General features: G+C 38.9%; 1 protein-coding gene across 8 annotated transcripts in view; it reads left to right on the top strand.

The window, feature by feature from the left end:
* The first annotated feature begins 915 nt into the window (after positions 1 to 915).
* The window catches only part of RNF111 (ring finger protein 111), a 46323-nt gene continuing 29974 nt past the window's right edge, over positions 916 to 17264 (top strand). For all 8 annotated transcript variants that reach the window (XR_003399138.1, XR_003399139.1, XM_026855959.1 and 5 more), the window contains exons 1-2: positions 916 to 1021; positions 9746 to 10641. Coding sequence is in view for 6 of the 8 variants with exons in the window: in XM_026855959.1 (XP_026711760.1) it covers positions 9765 to 10641 (877 nt within the window). In the remaining 2 variants the exon portion in view is untranslated. The remainder of the gene's footprint in view (positions 1022 to 9745; positions 10642 to 17264) is intronic.

The raw sequence follows: 17264 nt of genomic DNA on the forward strand, positions 1-17264 counted from the left end.
CCTCTACCTGACAAATACCCAATATATACCAAAAGTTTTAGTCATTAATACTCAAGTGCACATTCTTTATATTCTACTCTGTTTTTTTTTCACCTTGCTGCTTCTATTAGTCTGGTCTTCAGAATCATTCAGTTCTTCCCATTTATTGTTTTTATTTTTTTCCCCAGCAGATTATGAATGTATTTCCACTTCAGTTCCAGTCAATAATAAAAAATACTAGAATTGTTTACACGATCAAGCCATTAGTGACCTCCGTCGAATATGATACAACCTTTTTTCCACTGTCTGTTGCTATCTCCTGTTGGGTGTTTTAGTCACATTTCTAATGTTGATGCTGGTCCCCATTCTCCACAGTGTCAGTGGTTATTTCATATGTGGCCCAATTGTTGGCTGGATGCAACATATTGTATTTCCTTTGTTTAAAAATTTAAAAAACAGTGCCCCAAAAAACTGTGTAGAAAAAGGTAGCCAGTTAATGCTGGATGACCTGTATTTTTGTCTTTATTGACAACTGAAATGGATTATTATTTTGGTTCTGGAACCACACCTGTGATCCTTTTTTCTGCCTTCACTGTATGTGGGTCTCACTTTTTCTGTGCTCTTGCATCACACATAAAGCTGAAAAATGTGTTTATTTTCATATCATCTATGTGGTCTTGCAACTTTTGCACTTTCTACACTTTCTGACATACTCAGATACTCCTTTGCTTAGTAATGTTTTCCTGCCCCTAGAAATATATCTTCTTTTGAGGTAGGCATTTATTGGAGTCACTTCTTAAAGCCTTTTTTCCTTGTTTGAGAAATCGTTTCCATGTTGTTTTATCCACTTTTGCTGGCGGAGCTGGCCGCAGGGCCGCGGGGGCAGTTAGGCGGATGGGAACTTCACGCTGATTTTTTTTTCCCAGTGCCTCGTTGACGCACAAAGCAGTATCTTCATTGCGGGAAGCCGCAGCACTCTTTTGGGTTTTGTCTCCTGAAAATTTGTCACACGTTTTCCCTTACGGAAATGAGTTTTATTCGTGTGCGTAGTAGAGTTTGTTATAACGTCATTTGTTTTGTTTGCGAAGTTAGTATTTTGTTTCTTAACCCATATTAAAAAAAAAAAAAAAATCACTGTCAGGCGGTTTTTGCCCGGTGAACAAGGAAGCAATGTTCATTCAGAAATGTAGGCCAGGACCTTCAGTAGTACGCAGGTTTGTAACTCTTACTGGAATGGGCAGGTGTTAAGGATCTGTGTACTTTTGTAAGTGTCTGTGTTTCAGTGATTAGGGCTGAGCGTCCATTTATGGAATTTTTGTGTTTGAGTAAGCTATTTTGTGGCTCAAATCGTTTGGGGAAACCGTAAGTAAGGCCCGCTTGCTTTAGCTGACTAAATGATAACCTTAATTCCTGATGCTTAGGTATTCCTACAAAAGAAGATGTAATGCAGGAGTTAAGACCTTGCTGTAATAGCCCAACTGTATTTGATTCTAATGCAATTACTTCCGAAACAAATATTTGACAAAAAAGATAAGGATTGGGTGCTCAGCATGGAGATTTAGGTAGTATTTATCATGGAGGAGTATCTTTAATATAAACTAATAAAGAAAAACTAGGTTTTCACGTGGTGGAATAAGGCCTTTCATTGTCTTTGTTGTATACAGTAGCAAATACCAAAGATAGATTAATTACTGATACTTAGTAGAAACGTTTTGAGGAAAATTAATATTTAAAGAATTGGAATATTTTGTCCCTCTTAAAAGTAAACCTTATAGTTCACATACCCGTCGTTCTTGCTGTTGAAGTAGTTCTCCACAAATTTAAATGTTTTTACTCATCTTACTGTTGGGTAGAGGGAATACCTGAGGCAAAAAACCCAAAACCCAAGAAACAACAAAGAAGCTGTTAGCCAAGGTTATCAGCAATTCAGATTTGTATTCTCACTGATGTGCGAAGGTTGATAGGGAAAGATGTAATCTTGGTTTGTTTGATAAAGTGAATATCTGGTCACATGTCTTACGCTGTTATCTGCAGTATAAAATGACCTATTGAATTCATAAGACAGGAAAGCTGTGTGCATATTTTGCATTTCACTTTAGTTAAATAAAAGTGTATAAGACACCAAGCTTCCTGTTTTAAAACTCTTGAAATCTTGCATATTTAAAAATCTGTTTATTTTCATTGATGGTTGAAGCCCTGGCAGTTATAGCTGTGGTTATGTGTAGTGTTGGGAGCCTAGGGGTGAACAACAGCTCTTAGTGTTCATCCATATTTCATGTGTCCTTCCAAAATCTGGATGAGAACATTTTGACCTTTCAGAAATATCTTTTATAAAGCAATGGATTTTGTAAAAGCATATTAAGAGTGTATCTTAATGTATCTGTAACTTGCACTTATCTTTAAATGAATAACTTTGTGGACCTGTGTAACCAGATCAGTTATGGCAGTCTTGTCTTTCAGTGGAAGTGGCCATGTTGCAGTAACATTTAGCTGACAGCAGTTACTGCTCTTTTTTTTTCAAAGATGAAGAATCTGTCATTTCAGTTGTTTATATGTCCTCTAATGGTGAGGACATTCTTTTGAGAAGATATAGGTAGTAGTGCCCTTCTCCCTAGCTGATGAACTGTGGAGGCTTAGGTGTCAGGCGGTTGAATAAATGGGGAAAAAATTGCGGGGGGGGGATGGGAAGGGGAATGGGATGATTTAATTCACATGTAAACGATGGGGATAGTACAGAGAGATGGATTTGCCACAGGCAGATGTTGTATAGAGGTTTCCCCACAGCTTCACTGATGTGCACCCTCCTTTAGGTCAGTTTTATCCCCAGATCCGTAGTGCTTTAGCTGTTTCCATGTCAGCGAGGCTGAGATTTAGAAACGTGTATCTTGAGTGATGTGTATGGGATACATGTGCAGCACAGGGATAGGATAATTGCTCCCAGTCATGGGCTCTTAAGTTTTGTCAGTGTGACAGTGATCAGCTGCTTCCAAAGTCTACAGTACTCTTAAAAGAAGCCCAAAATGTATCCGCAGGCAAAGTGTTAACACTAGTGAACTTCCTTCAGGTTTAAGTTTAGATTAGTGTTTTTCTTGGTGGGCTGATGGCAGGACTAACAGAGACCCCTAATGGAGCAGAGGGAAAGGAAGAAAGGAAAACAGGTTTTTTCTTTTGCTAACCCAAAATCTTCCTAACAAGATGATTTTTCTGTTTTATATAGTTTTTGCTATTTGGAAAAGCAACTAATGTGATTTAAAGTGATGTCTTCCTTATTGTTTACCAAGTAAAATCTGAGAATCCTGGTTCACGACTTTACTAGCAAGAGACTTCCTCCTGTTTTTTTTTTTTTTTTCCCCCAGTAAAATGCAGTCCTAATGCTTGGCTACTGCCAAGTAAAATGTTTGCTTTTACCCACTGCCACTTGGCTCTACTGGGTGAAGAGTGGAGCAGTCTGCTGCACTGTCCTTCTCTTTTAAATGGGTAAATCTACTTGATTTAGTCTCTGAAAAATCCCCTACTTATCACAGGTTTCCCAAAGAACAGCATAAAACTGTCCTAATGGTTCATTTCATATTTCTCACTTGCAAGGTTCTTGTTAGCAGCTGTGTCAAAGATCGTGCCTTACTTTGTTTCTCAAAGCTTTATCTAGACGCGTTTGCAACATGACACTGCTTTAAGAACAGTTACGCATACCTCAAAGGCCGAAACTACCAGGAGGACTGAGAAATAATTTTTTTAATTAATTTTGATGGCAGTGTAACTCGGAGCTTCCCTATCTGTCTGGAAGCAGAACTCCTAGTTAGGATCTTAAGCTCCCATAAAAAAGTGTATTTTGTCATTATTTTTATAAAGCTACAACCCCTTATGCCCGAGTTCATTGCTGCTGCGTTTGTCTTGGAGTCCACTGAAGCCAAAACATTCCTGATTGCCAAATCATAATGCTTATGTCTTAAAACCATGATTTACATAGTGTTGATGTAGCTAAGCCTAGGACAGAGCAAAGAAGTGTCTAGACTGAAGAATGTGCTTGTGAACACTGTGTTTGTCAAATCCACCTGCTTGCATCCATTGTGCATAGCCAAACAGATTCCTTGCCTAGGGTATGTGCATGCTAATGCTTCTCTGATGCTGGGATTTCTGTAGGTGCCTTATGGTCTTGGACTGATTTGTAGAGTATTGCAGGAGCACTTGTTGGTGGGATTCTATGCGGAATTGCTCTTAGCTTGCTAGCTCATGTAGCCGAGGCGGTTCCAGTGGCACATGCTCCGTGCGTTCTCTCTGCTCCAGCTGGAGCCAGGCCACAGAGCCAGTCCGAGGGAAGAGCTCTTCTCTTGGTAGCTGTCCTGTGCTGGGTTCTATCAGATGTGAGAGACAGACACTTTCAATAGTCTCTCCATAAGAACACAGTGGTGATGAGTCTGAGGTGAATGATAACATGGCATAACAGAGGCGTTCAGTAGCTACTCTGTAGGTGCCCTGACATTTTTGTTGGAAGATTTACTGACCAGTACACACAACATCAGATTTCTTTGTGCATATCAGACTTCAACAGTGAGGTTTTCTCAGGAAGATAATACTACCACTATTAGCTTGTCAGAGTAAAAATGTTAAAAGTAAGATCTGATAAAAGCCACATATTAGGGAAGGGAATTAATTTTTAAAGTAAACAATTTAGTGTATATATGCAAAGAAAGAGTTAGGACTGAATAAAGGAACTGAAAATGCAACTGATAGAAACTTTGAGACAATCTTAAATATTCTCTTGCCTGATACCATTCTATATATATGGGCACTTGGGCTGGGTACTTAAGTGGTCTGACCTAGCACAGAATTTTTATGGAAGTGGTCTTTCTGAGATTACGGTGACAGTATATTCCGCAAGCTCTTAGTGGTTGTGAGAGCTGTTGGATTAGGAAGAATTTTTGTCCACACTGGCCTCTAGGCTCAACCCTGCTGGATGCCTGAGTTGCTTGTAAGTGTGTTTAGGGTCTGAGTGGTGGAGAGTGCCTCAGACAAGGGGAAGTTACTGTGTAATGAGAGAGGGGCAGGAAATTGAAGATGGGGAAAAGGAGGAAATAGAGTACTAACTGCTTTGTAAATGAAGCGCGCTTTTTTCACTGTTTTTCATCAAGTGGACTAGAAGTCTAGCTATTTGGTGAATAAACTATTTGGCTAGCTGGGTTTAGGTGTGTTTATCATACTAACAGGACAGAGGCCAGTAATTTGGTGTTATGTAAGAAGTATGTGCTTAAGATAGGTGTTTTCTGCAAAGTGGTTGGCTGCTCGTGTGTCAAAGCAACGTGTGCTTACTGTAGCCAAACCTAAGAGAATCGGGCAAGGTGCTTTGAACACCTAAAAAGATTGTTTCTTGGTGGTGAAGGGAATGGACTGTATTTTAAAATGTAACTGAAAATACATTTTTAGAGCAAGGATATATTACATGTATTCATCAACCAATTTTACACAAAAAGAGAGTTAATGTTGTGTAATGAACCATTTCACTGTTCTATAGTGCTTTAATGCTATCATACTTTTTGATTGCTAGTAATGAAATTAATTCTTAATGACAAAATACTTTGCTCCACCTTATAACTCAACTCAAATGTGTTCTGCTTATATATATGAGATCGTAAACTTCTCTGCTGTAAAGATCTCAAACTTTGATCTTGGTTTTGGAGTTGGGATTTTCAAGAGATTTCCCCAGTTTACATGAATTTTCTTGCAGTAATGTATGTCTTGGTGTAATTAATATCAAAGGTCTTCGATTTGTGACATGTATGGATAAAAGATGTGTATGCTTCATGATTCTGAATAGAGTCCATACACTTGAGGGAAATGTAGAACAACTAGTTTTCAGGTAGCTGTCTTAACAGTTCTTCATTCAGTCTTTACTTAAAATGGCTTAACAGAAGATGCTACCCCATTTTTCCTCTTGAAGCCTTGATTCTATAAATTAATAGGCAAATACTTTGATTAGGAAGGAGGAACACTAATGCTGACTGAGCTTACGTGCATCTTGCTGCCTTCTGAAAAAGTTTCTGAGGACTACTTTTAATTAGAGGGAAATTTTGTAGGATCTTCTAAATGTTTACCAGCAGATGATCTCATTCTAATGAGTCTTAATTATGTGCATAATATTGCGGTGGTCCCTGTTAAACTTAGTCTTCTGTGTAAAAGCATTCGACTTCTATGTAATATGGATATTTCCTATGCCTAACCACTGAAAATACTTAAAATGGATTGGAATCTAGTTAAATGGTAAGATCTTCTTCCAGCTTCTTTTTGGTCAAATACTTTGTTCAAAGCTTTTTAATAGCATTTCTAAATAGTGAAAGAATGGATTACTTGTCATTGATTGCTGCCATTCACTTAGTTTCAGCTGTTCTGTAATTTTTAATTGAAAACCAGCAGCACTCTCATGGGTAAGCAGTCCTCCTGGCTCTGTACTGGTTAGCAACAATGAAGAGTTTGGGATTCCTTAGTTGAGTTACTGCAGACTTTGCCATGATTGTAAGAGTGCAAGTATACAAAACACTTGAATCTGGCTATTATATCTAAATTGCTTGTTGGAATAAAACTAAGATAGTAAATAGTGTTTGAAGTGTGCTAGTTTTCACTGCGTGCTGGGTTAGGTTTTTTTAATCTTATGGTAGTTTGAGGTTTCTCATAGTGTAAACTTTCTTGCTGTACTTTTTTTTTTGCTGTAACAAATAGCTCTATCTGTACTTCAGCACAGTGGCCTGTCTGCTAAAGTAAACAGAGCTTATACAAAGACAGTCACATTCAGAATGTAGAACTTCCATACTGATGGAGATTTCCATACTAGAATTTAACAATAAAATGGGAGGGAAGACTCCAATGAGTAGAACAGAGTCCTTTGTAAACCAGCCCCTGATTGTGCTCATGTAATGAGAAAATGTTCAGATTTTTGTTTCTTAAGAAAACTTCAGAATTAAATTGCCTCCTTAATTTATCATCTAAAATGACAGGAAACTGCTGTGTATAGTCTGGACACATAGTATAGGATGGTAAGTTATGACTGAACACAACAAGCTCTGAGCAAATTCACTTTTTTTTTTTTCCAAATTAAAATATTTTCTGGATTTTCTAAAAAAAACTTGTGATGAAGTACGGGGCTGTTGTGTGAGGGACAGGCTTGCTTTGGACTGTGGAAAAGATTGACTAGACTGAGCATTGCATTTCTGTAAAACAGTGGTACATAAATAACAGACCAAAAATACTGCCTTAAAGGTGACCTTGTGAGGATGAGAAACAGACTGTGTACTGCTTGTTCTCTGTGTGGTTATAACAGGTTTGATTTCTGATTTCCTCTCCTTGTTAGCAGTTCTATAAAATGGAAGTCTCAGTCTTAATTTTTCCAAAGAAAGATGGTGCATGTACATGAGAGTAAGTACCTGCATAGGGAGGAGCATGTGAGAGCTGGTGTTTTCCCCAGAAGCAGAGAAGAGTAGATCTCAGATTTCCACAGCTTTTAATAGTGGCTTCTTTGTTTACTATGTAGACTTCTTACACTCTTAATGTCTATTCCAAGTTTTTTTCCAATTTTGCAACTTCTTTTTTTCAGCTCTAGAGAAGAGAGTAGCCTTATATAGTGCATTCCACTAAAACATTTCAATTTAAAAAGTATATATATATTGTCCAGGATGCAACAGTCTTCCATTTAACACTTGAAAATAAGAAATATCTCCTACTGTGAACTGTGCTTTGAAGTGAAAGTAAGAACCTGTCCTGTTGTATATATTGGCAAGAGGAGATTTAGTCCAACTTGCATGCAGTTAGCTGTTGACTCACTGATGTAAAACATACCCATCTACTGTGATTTCAGTAGAAAACAGAAATACTTTCTTAGTTACCAGAGAGTATAGGATTCACATTTAACAGTAACTCTTATAAATGTCTGTAGATTTCGGAACATTCAAATGGAATTTTCCAGCTGGGGTTTTAGGATCCACGAGATTCTTGATCTCCAGAAAGATCCGGTGAACTTTAGATAGTTGTACTGCAGCATGTATGCCTTGTGCAAAATTGTTATTCCAGATTCCATCACTTAAAGAATTAGATTAGTTGCTTGTGGCTCTGAAGAGAGCGCAGGATGCCTGGGATAATGCGTCAGTTTATACCCATTGCAAACTGCCATAAAGTCATTCCTCAGGGTCTGTTAGGAACAGCTAGCTCACAGCTGGTCTTGAAAACATCACTTTGTGAAATGATCTAAGGAGTGTTGATTTGACTGTTCTGTAGTCTCAGTCTTGCATTGATTCCTTCTATGACAAAATAAGAGCTTTAAATATTAGCACCAGCTGTAAGAATGTGTTGGCATTTTGAAGAATTTAGTGGTTCAGGCAGGATTACAGACCTGAGTAGGCAATGCTGCTTAACCTGCCATAGATGTTGCTACCTTAGGACTTTTTTTGTGGCTTCATGCATATTCCAGCTGGGCTGCTTAGGGAGCCTCAGTTGCAGGTTAGGTATAGTTGCACGTATTTTTCTGAATCATCCTTCAGAAGCCGGCTATAGCTTCTGTGTGCTTACATGATGAATTGGGGTTGGTGTCTGATCTGGTTGGGAAATTTTATTTTTCAGATTGGGGAGCTCTACATGCTGGTTCAGCACAAACATTTCTTCTGGAAGAGCATAGGAGATGTTCCTTCAAACAAGTGGGGAGGGAGGGAGAAAAGAGGGACCTTGAGTAGTACAAGTGTCAAATGTCTGCTATAGCCTTATTAATCTGAGGCACAAAAAAGTGACATTAGTTACAGTACCGAGTGCTTCAGTGGCTGTCACAGTGGGAACCAAATTCTTTTGTCACTTCCTTTTGGGAATTTAAACAGAAGGCAGAGATGCTGGATGAAGCAGGTTGAAGGTGACTGTATTACTGAGGTTACTGTTGCCTGTGTGTCTCGCTAGTCTTCCTCCACAAAAGTGTTTCTTCCAAATCGTCTTTGAAGCTAATGTTGTGTGTTGCATGTTGACAGCCCAGTAGTTTGACAGGGAGGGGAACCTGCCTGGTACCAACTGTTAAGGGAACATAAGATACGCACAGTTTCTGCGCAGGGTAGAGTCAGTACGTGGACTGAAAATAGCTTTGTGCACTACTCTTTGCCATTAATATGTGGTGGTTTTTTTAAAGAAACTCTAGGTCATAAATGTATTTCTATTACTTCACCCCAAAATAGTAAGTTTCAAAATCTCTCCTGTTTTATTCCTTTTCATATCAGAAAAGAACTGTGAATTCAAAGTAACTGATTCTTACAGCTCAGTTGTAACCATGCTGCAACATGTGTTGTGGTCGAGGTATTTACTATCCATATATAGAGCTATAGGGGAAGATGTAGGCCTTATGGAAGCATGCAGTGTAGTTGATGGCTGTTGGATCTATTTAACTGAAATTTATGTGACTTCTGCAAGCAGTAGCCTGTAAAACTCCCGTGCTTCAGCATCAGTAACACAGACATAGTCTGTACATTTTGCTAGCAACATACATTGGTATTTGCTCTGTGAAACTGATATTTTCACTGATTATGTGAACTTCCCTTAAATGCAAGTTATAAGAGTGCTGTCTTAATTCAAAATCACATTGTCAAGCAGTATTTTTAATACTATGAAACACTTGTATTTCAGTTACTGCTGTCTTGCTTTTTCCACTGGGGGTTTAGTCTTAGCAGTAAATGGCTTTCTCTTATTTCACTTTTACTCTTGAAAAATCTGATGCTTCTTTTTCTTGATGTGCATCTGTTTTTATTTCTAGGCCATTCTTAAAACTTTCCATGTCTAAATGGACTCCTGAATGTAATATAGTTTATACTCTAAAAGCGGATATGAAGAGTGAAGTTCCTTCTGATGCACCAAAGAGACAGGAGAGTCTGAAGGGGATCCTCTTGAACCCTGAGCCTATTGGGGCAGCCAAAAGCTTCACTGCAGAAGTTGAGATGATTGCCAGTAAAGTAGGGAATGAGTTCTCTCACTTATGTGGTGATTCTCAAAAGCAAAAGGACATGAGTGGCAACCGTACAGACCAAGACAAAAGTATCGTGGTGCGAAAAAAACGCAAGAGCCAGCAGGCTGGTCCTTCATATACTCAAAATTGTCCTGATAAAGAAAACCAAGGAATCCTAGGATTAAGACAGCATCTAGAAACACAGAGTGAAGACAATGATTCTTCTTTTAGTGACTGTATCTCTTCGCCTTCATCTAGCCTACATTTTGGAGACTCTGACACCGTAACATCCGATGAAGAAAAAGATGCTCCCGTAAGACACTCTCCAGCAGTGTTGAATACTACAAGTAGAACTCACAGCGCAAGGTCACAAAAATGGCCACGGACTGAGGCAGACTCTGTACCTGGATTATTAATGAAAAGGCCCTGTTTTCACAGCAGTTCTTTAAGAAGACTTCCATATAGGAAGAGATTTGTGAAAACAAGTTCGTCACAGCGAACACAGAACCAAAAAGAACGAATTTTAATGCAGAGGAAAAAGCGGGAAGTGTTAGCTCGGAGAAAGTACGCTTTACTGCCCAGCTCTAGCAGTTCCAGTGAGAATGATCTCAGTAGTGAATCTTCTTCCAGTTCATCCACTGAAGGGGAGGAAGACTTATTCGTGTCGCCTGGTGAAAACCACCAGAACAGTACAGCGGTTCCTTCAGGTAAAACTAAATTCCTGAGGTACTTTTTATTAATGAGCTTTCATCATATATGATACGCTTATTTTCTGTACGTGCTTTCGAGCAGCTGTTTTTGTGTTTTTATAGAAGCTATATTGCAAATAGACTTACTGCAGGTAGTATGAACATTGCACCTTAAATTCTTGATGGGAAGAGTACATTCAGAGCTTCAGGTAAAATTACAACAAATCTTGAATCTTTAAAAGGTAAAGTTAATGGTTTCTAAACGGTGTACTAGAAGATTGCTGAATGTGATTAGTCACATGCTGTGGAGTTCCTCCCTATTTTTTTTTTTGCTGTTGTATTAACATTTTAGCTATTATAGCTTTGTTAACTGATTGTGGGAATAACAATTCTTTCTGGTTTCAGAATGTAGAAATATCGGCTAATACCTAATTAACTGCGCTTGACAACTTAAAAATTGGTCATTGTGATAAGAGCCTGAAGTAGCATTCAGTTGAAAGGTAGCTTTAGTGTTGCAATAGTAAGAGAAAATTGTAAGGCCTGAAATTGTAGAAAGCAAAGTATTGCATATATACCAAATGTTTTATCCAGATAAACTCAGTGCAGTTGGTTTACACAGATATTTCTCTAGTATTGACACAGTATTTGAGGGCATGCTTGAATGTTTGGAGTGGGGTTTTTTGGGGTGTTGGGTTGGGGAGTTGGGTTTGGTTTTTTTCTTTTGTTTGCCAACTACCAATTTTCTTGGACTTCCTTTCATCTTAAATTTGCCAAGTGAAAGGCAGTCCCAAGACTGGGACCAGTAATATTCATAATGTTGTGGTTGTGCCTTCTGCTTACTTAAGCTTTTTTAGGGAGCATGGGGAAGTAGATACATGGAAAACAGCATAGTGTTAATCTGTGCAACCAGGTTTTTTGCCTAGTGACAAATGTGTTTTAGAAAGTGAAACCTGTCTCAGACTTTGCTGATCATTCCTCCAGGAAAAAAATGACTGAAAATACAAGCACAAGGTTTTGGTTTTTTAAAATAAAAAAATTAAAAAAAAAAAAATGTTTGTGTTAGGGCAGAATTTATGCTTGAACAGAACCTGAATACTAAAGACTAGATTATTGCTTGTTACCCACTGTAGCAGGAAATAATGTGTGTGTTGGTCTTTAATGTACTGTTTAAATACAGTACATTTAGAATTTGTAATGCAGAAATCTTACTTGTGCAGTGCCAGAGCTGCATAAATAACTCTGAAACAGAAGAATTACTGCAGAGCCTTAATTATCTTCATGCATATTTGTGGGGACAGAAAGGTAATGTTTTTAAGTCTAAAAAAGTTACATTTGACATGCATGTTCAAGTATATTCAAGGGTATGATTTGTAAATAATTTATGTACGGGGATATGCATACATTCATATTAAAAACCAATTTGGGAAACTATTGTGTTAACAATTCTCTTTCCAAGTTAATAGCTTCTTCTCATTTTCAGAGAGGAGGGAGTTTCATGTAACCATAAAATGATGTAGGACCATTAACAACTCTCTCTCCACACAGAGCACCCTGCAATGGTGAAAAGGGTACATTGATGAGAAAATGTAGGTTATGGCTTCTTAGGCGACCATCTATTTCTAACCATGATAAATGTATTTAAAGATAGAATTTTCAATTTTTTTTTAGTCTACTTGAACTGTTAAAAGCTACTGCCTTTTTTCACAAATTCGATTAAGACCGCTTTTGTTCTTTTATTTCCATTGAAGTGTAGAACAAGTATTTCTATAGTGAGGCTTTCCATGGGCATTTCAAAAGAATCTTTTTGCTGAGACATCTCCTTAAAAATTGTTGTAATGATCAGTGAATATTCAAGCTGTTCAGGTAACTTCTGATAATTCAGTGATTCAGTGTGATGTTATTTTGATGGTAGGAAGACTGAAACTTGCAGTTAGTTTCATCTAGTTATGTGCCAAAATGCGTTGTTCAGTGGCTTTATTTTTATACTTATTGAATAGCACACTCAATTAATTTATGAAATTACGTTTCTTCTCATGTTGTGAATGAAAAATTGATTAGCTCTGCACCAGTTAATTTTAGATTAAAATACTGACATCAGTTGTAACTGAAATAAGGTATGCTTTAAAGAATGTATATCATGGTGGCTATACTTCAGGACTAACACTTCCAGTGAGCTGAGAAGTAATTCTGGCAATGTGAATACTGTGGGTTTTTTTCCAGTGAAAATATGTATTGATGGGAAGGTTTTGAGCATTTTATTTACATTGCAGATAAAATGGAAAGTTGAGCAGACTTCCTGTATAAGTGTGCCCTATTTTTAGAAAGATAAAAGTGTGATTAACACTTTCTGTAGCTTTCTGCTGTTATATAAGGCATTTCTAGTTACTGAGTTAATTGGGACAGAAACGGGGCCAGCTGGAAAAATAGCTATGCAACCTCTCTGTATAATGAGCAAGCATGATGGTGTTTCTATATGAGGAAAGGGTTGTATTGCTAGTAATGCTACTCTACCCTGTTAATGTTAGTGAAGAATTTTTTTTCTCTAGATTGGCACATGAAGGTTACGTATGCATCTGCTGAAATTACAGAATATACTGAAGGACAAAGAACTTCTGCTAAGAATGAGGCCTGTAGCAAATACGTGAAAGACTAGAGGACAGACCTGAGAAAAGAGAATAATAATCATCAGAAAATACAATTTAAAAACATACAGTAATAACTGTATTTTTGATAACCAGGCATCAGTGTGATGTGATTAGTCTTACAGCCTACTTAATAGCAATTTGTATTAAGGATATGTCACAAACTATTTCTTTGTTTTGAATGTTGATGCTGATGTGGTTTAACCCCAACTGGCAACTAAGCACCCCCCAGCCCTGGTGGGAGGAGAGAATCGGAAGAGTTGAAGTGAAAAAACTCCTGGGCTGAGATAAAGACAGTTTCACAGGTGAAACAAAATCCACGCACACAAGCAGAGCAAACCCAGAATTCCCCGAGCCCTTCCCATGGCAGGCAGTGTGCAGGCACCCCAGGACAGCCGGGCTCCATCCCACGGAGCGGTGACTGGGGCAGACAAACGCCGTCACTGCCAAGACCCCCCTTCCTCCTGCTTCCCCAGCTCCGTGTGCTGAGCATGAGGCCACAGGGTCTGGAACATCCCTGGGGGCAGCTGTCCCGGCTGTCCCCCCCCCAGCTCCTCGCTGGTGGGGAGGGGGAGCAGCAGCCAAGGCCCTGAGCTGTGTGAGCCCTGCTCAGCAGGAACTCGCCCCTCCCTGGGTTATAACACCGTTTCCAGCACAAATCACAGCCCCATGCTACCTACCCTGTAACTCTACCCCAGCCAAAACCAGCACAGATGTTCATCTAAAGATACAGTGCTTTTAAAGAACCAGTAAACTTAATTAGTGTATACTGTTCTGGAAAATGTTTCTTATTGCAAGAAATTAAAGTAATAGATCTTTTTAACCAGATAAATGTTTAGTATGTTAGTTCTTGAATTAATAAAACTAACTTGGCTATTTTTTTGAAAATCATATGAATGGTGATGGGGGGGCGGGGATTTGTTTGTTTTTTTTAACAGAACCTTCACCAAAAAAAACCCAAACACCACTATATAGTTTTTTTTCTCCTTTTCTATCAGGGCTTCGGCTGTTCTGGTAGAATTTCATTCTTTGGGAATGGGAGAATATTGAACAAGTACAGAATCCTGACACCTGGGAATAGATTATATTGTTCTACCGACTGTTTGCCATGAAAGGCAGTTGTCCTCAATAAATCTGGGATGTCTAGATGAAGCTCATTCAGGAGAAGGAGCATAAGGACAATGTAAAAATAACTATGTGTATAGTTTAATGCCAGTTACAGTTGAAGGTGCAAGTATGCAGTGTTTTGTTTCAGTAGCTCAGAAACTTTTCTCTAACCTTTGGAGGACCTCTATACACACCTGTAGAGATCATCCTCTTTTGACTTGTCAAAGGTGGCAGAATTTCAACTTTTACTGTAACTGAATCTCTAATGTTGTAATACAGATTTTCTGATATGCTTGTACAGGTATTTGATTTTCAGCTTGGATTTAAAGGGCTGGGTGAGCCATTTGGGAGACAGCCCATCTGTGGAGGGAAATCTAGAAAAAGCTAAAATTGGAACAATTTTTTAGCCTCATGTACTCCGATTTGGCAGTGAAGCCAAACTCCAGGAAATGATAAAGTGTAGTTATAAAAAAAAGCTGGGTAGAATTTTGCATTGTCATAAACTCTTCACCTAATAGCACTAAAATTCCTTTAGCATCTGACATGTTACTTTGCATTTTTGAGCAGCTAGTGCTAGGCAGGCCTTGGCTCTTTCCTTAGAATCTAATGTTGATGAGAGGCTGCTCCAGTTTTTGTTCAGAGCTTCTTAGAATGATATGAATTAGTTTATTCACCAGTGTCCTCTTGATTCCTCAAACATATTTGTTATCTGTCTCCCAAAAATGTTGACTGTAGACATCCGATATTTTAAAAGCCAGAGACTGGTGAAAATGTTAAACATACACCCCTTCATATTCAGATTATTTTAACACTTTCAAGGTAAACATATATTAAGTGGAGATGAGCTCCCTGTTGTTAGAGTTGATTATTTTTCAGTTACTTAATCCCTCCTGAAACTACAGCATGTGCTTCTTTTCTCACCCTAACTGTGCAGCTCATTCAGAGCTTTTCTCTTGATAGCATTACTGGACAGGGAAGTGAATACATATCCTTTCTACTGTACCTGTTACTGGAGAGGGGTTAGGGGAAGAACTCTGAAGTGGTGAGGAAAAAGCACCTGGCTTTGTGAGCAGTCAGCATTAACCATTGTTGCCGTATCTATCTGCTGTGAATTGGAGCTTTAAATAGCTACAGTAATAAGAGTTAGCATGGAATGCACTTCAGCACTTCCCTGTAGCTGCTGTGGCTTTGTGCTGAAAAGATGCTACTTCTAGAATTGACTTGCTGTAGCGCTGCTGATAAGAGCAAGATTTATGTGCCTGGTTGAGAACAGTCATTAGAGTTTTGGATTAGCCTGTATTAGCATGACTCACAGTTGGACAAGATCACCTAAATTCTGGTAGTAGACAATCTTTTTCATCAGGGTGCATGCAGACTCTTAAGCAATTTGGTTTTGAAAATGTCACCCATCATACACAGCTGTTGGAAAGTACATTCCAAGTAAGTTTTGGATACAGAAAAACTGTCTTCTAACCTAGTGTTACCCAACACTGAGGAGACAGGCATGTCCTTTTATGAATCTGTGGCAGAAAATCATAGTTACAATTAAAGCTTTATTTTCTTAGCAGGTTATTATGATTAGCATAGCAAAGAATTTATGGCTAGAATGGCACAGGATTTCTACAGCAGAATCAATATAGTACAATGTATAAGTAGCATAATACTGAATTTATCATACAACTTTGCTTACAATTTCTAATCACCTGGACCCTCTGTGGATCAGGTCAAATCTGAATATGTGGTTTGCAATGTCAGTATAACAATCATAAGCTAGACTGGAACATCATATAGAAGAATGAGTTCTTGGAGGCATCTGATGATGGTGGGGGTGTCCCTGCCCACTGGAGGGTCGCAGTTCTCACTGTCCAGTAGCAGTTCTGGTTCAGGTTCCCACTTAGGACTTGCACCTGCTTGATTTTATAGACAGTGCTTTGTGCGCTGTTGTGTTTCCCTGTTCTGTTCTGGTGTCATCAACAACACCTGGTTGGCCGGGTGCCTGGGACATTCAAGGCTGGCAAGGAAGGGAGTAACTGTCCTGGCGCCCAGCAACCTTGAGGCTGATAGGGAGGAGGAGGAGAAATCTGTTTTGTTTGTCTTCTTGGTTCACAGGACCTTCAGAGCCTGGGAGGGGAAAGGGAATGGATACGTGACCCACTCAGTCACAGAGAATGGCTGCTTGCCTCAGAAGATGGCGTTAGTTATGCTAGCTGCGTGGCCAGGTGTGGGAAGCAGGGGGTACTGGTCACACCTGTCTTGGGAAGTGTGGAAGTTGAAGAAAGGAGTAGTCATTAACTACTAGGAGGATATTATTATTCATTTCAAGCTGAATTATTATCCAGGTAATTGTCTTGAACTCAACAGCACAAGGGTGCTGTAGAGGCACATAGTACCAGCAAGTTCAAAAAGGGATTAGACACATAACTGGCAGCTGTCCCTGAGCAGTGAATAGACAAGAAAGTGCGCTCTGACATCTGTAACATTCTTGTGGATTCTGGGTGGTGTGAGAGGTTTCAGTTAAAGATTGGAGCCTGGATTTTCTGCTCTGACTGCATAGTTTTGCCTGCTGCAGCTGGCAGAGAAAATGTGAGCCTCAGTGGGCCCTTGGTCTTACCCAGTGAAAGCTTGGAACTCAGAATAAGTCACCTCTGTCACTGGAACTGGACTGCTTATTGTAAATCTCATCTGCTTTTTCTTAGGGCTTAGTCAGACTGTCTCATTTGAAACTGTATTGTAAAACTCCTTCACTATTATTACATGTTTAAACTAGTTAAACCCCATGTTAATTTCAAAAGAGATGTCAAATACCCTTCAGGAAGGACAGCAAGCAGCCAGACATGCATTTGGAAGTTATACCAGTGTTATTTGTATACTTGGCGGGGTATTTGTGTTGAT

This window comes from Athene cunicularia (assembly GCF_003259725.1).
Source record: "Athene cunicularia isolate RWA chromosome 10 unlocalized genomic scaffold, athCun1 chr10_part1, whole genome shotgun sequence".
Classification (NCBI taxonomy): domain Eukaryota; kingdom Metazoa; phylum Chordata; class Aves; order Strigiformes; family Strigidae; genus Athene; species Athene cunicularia.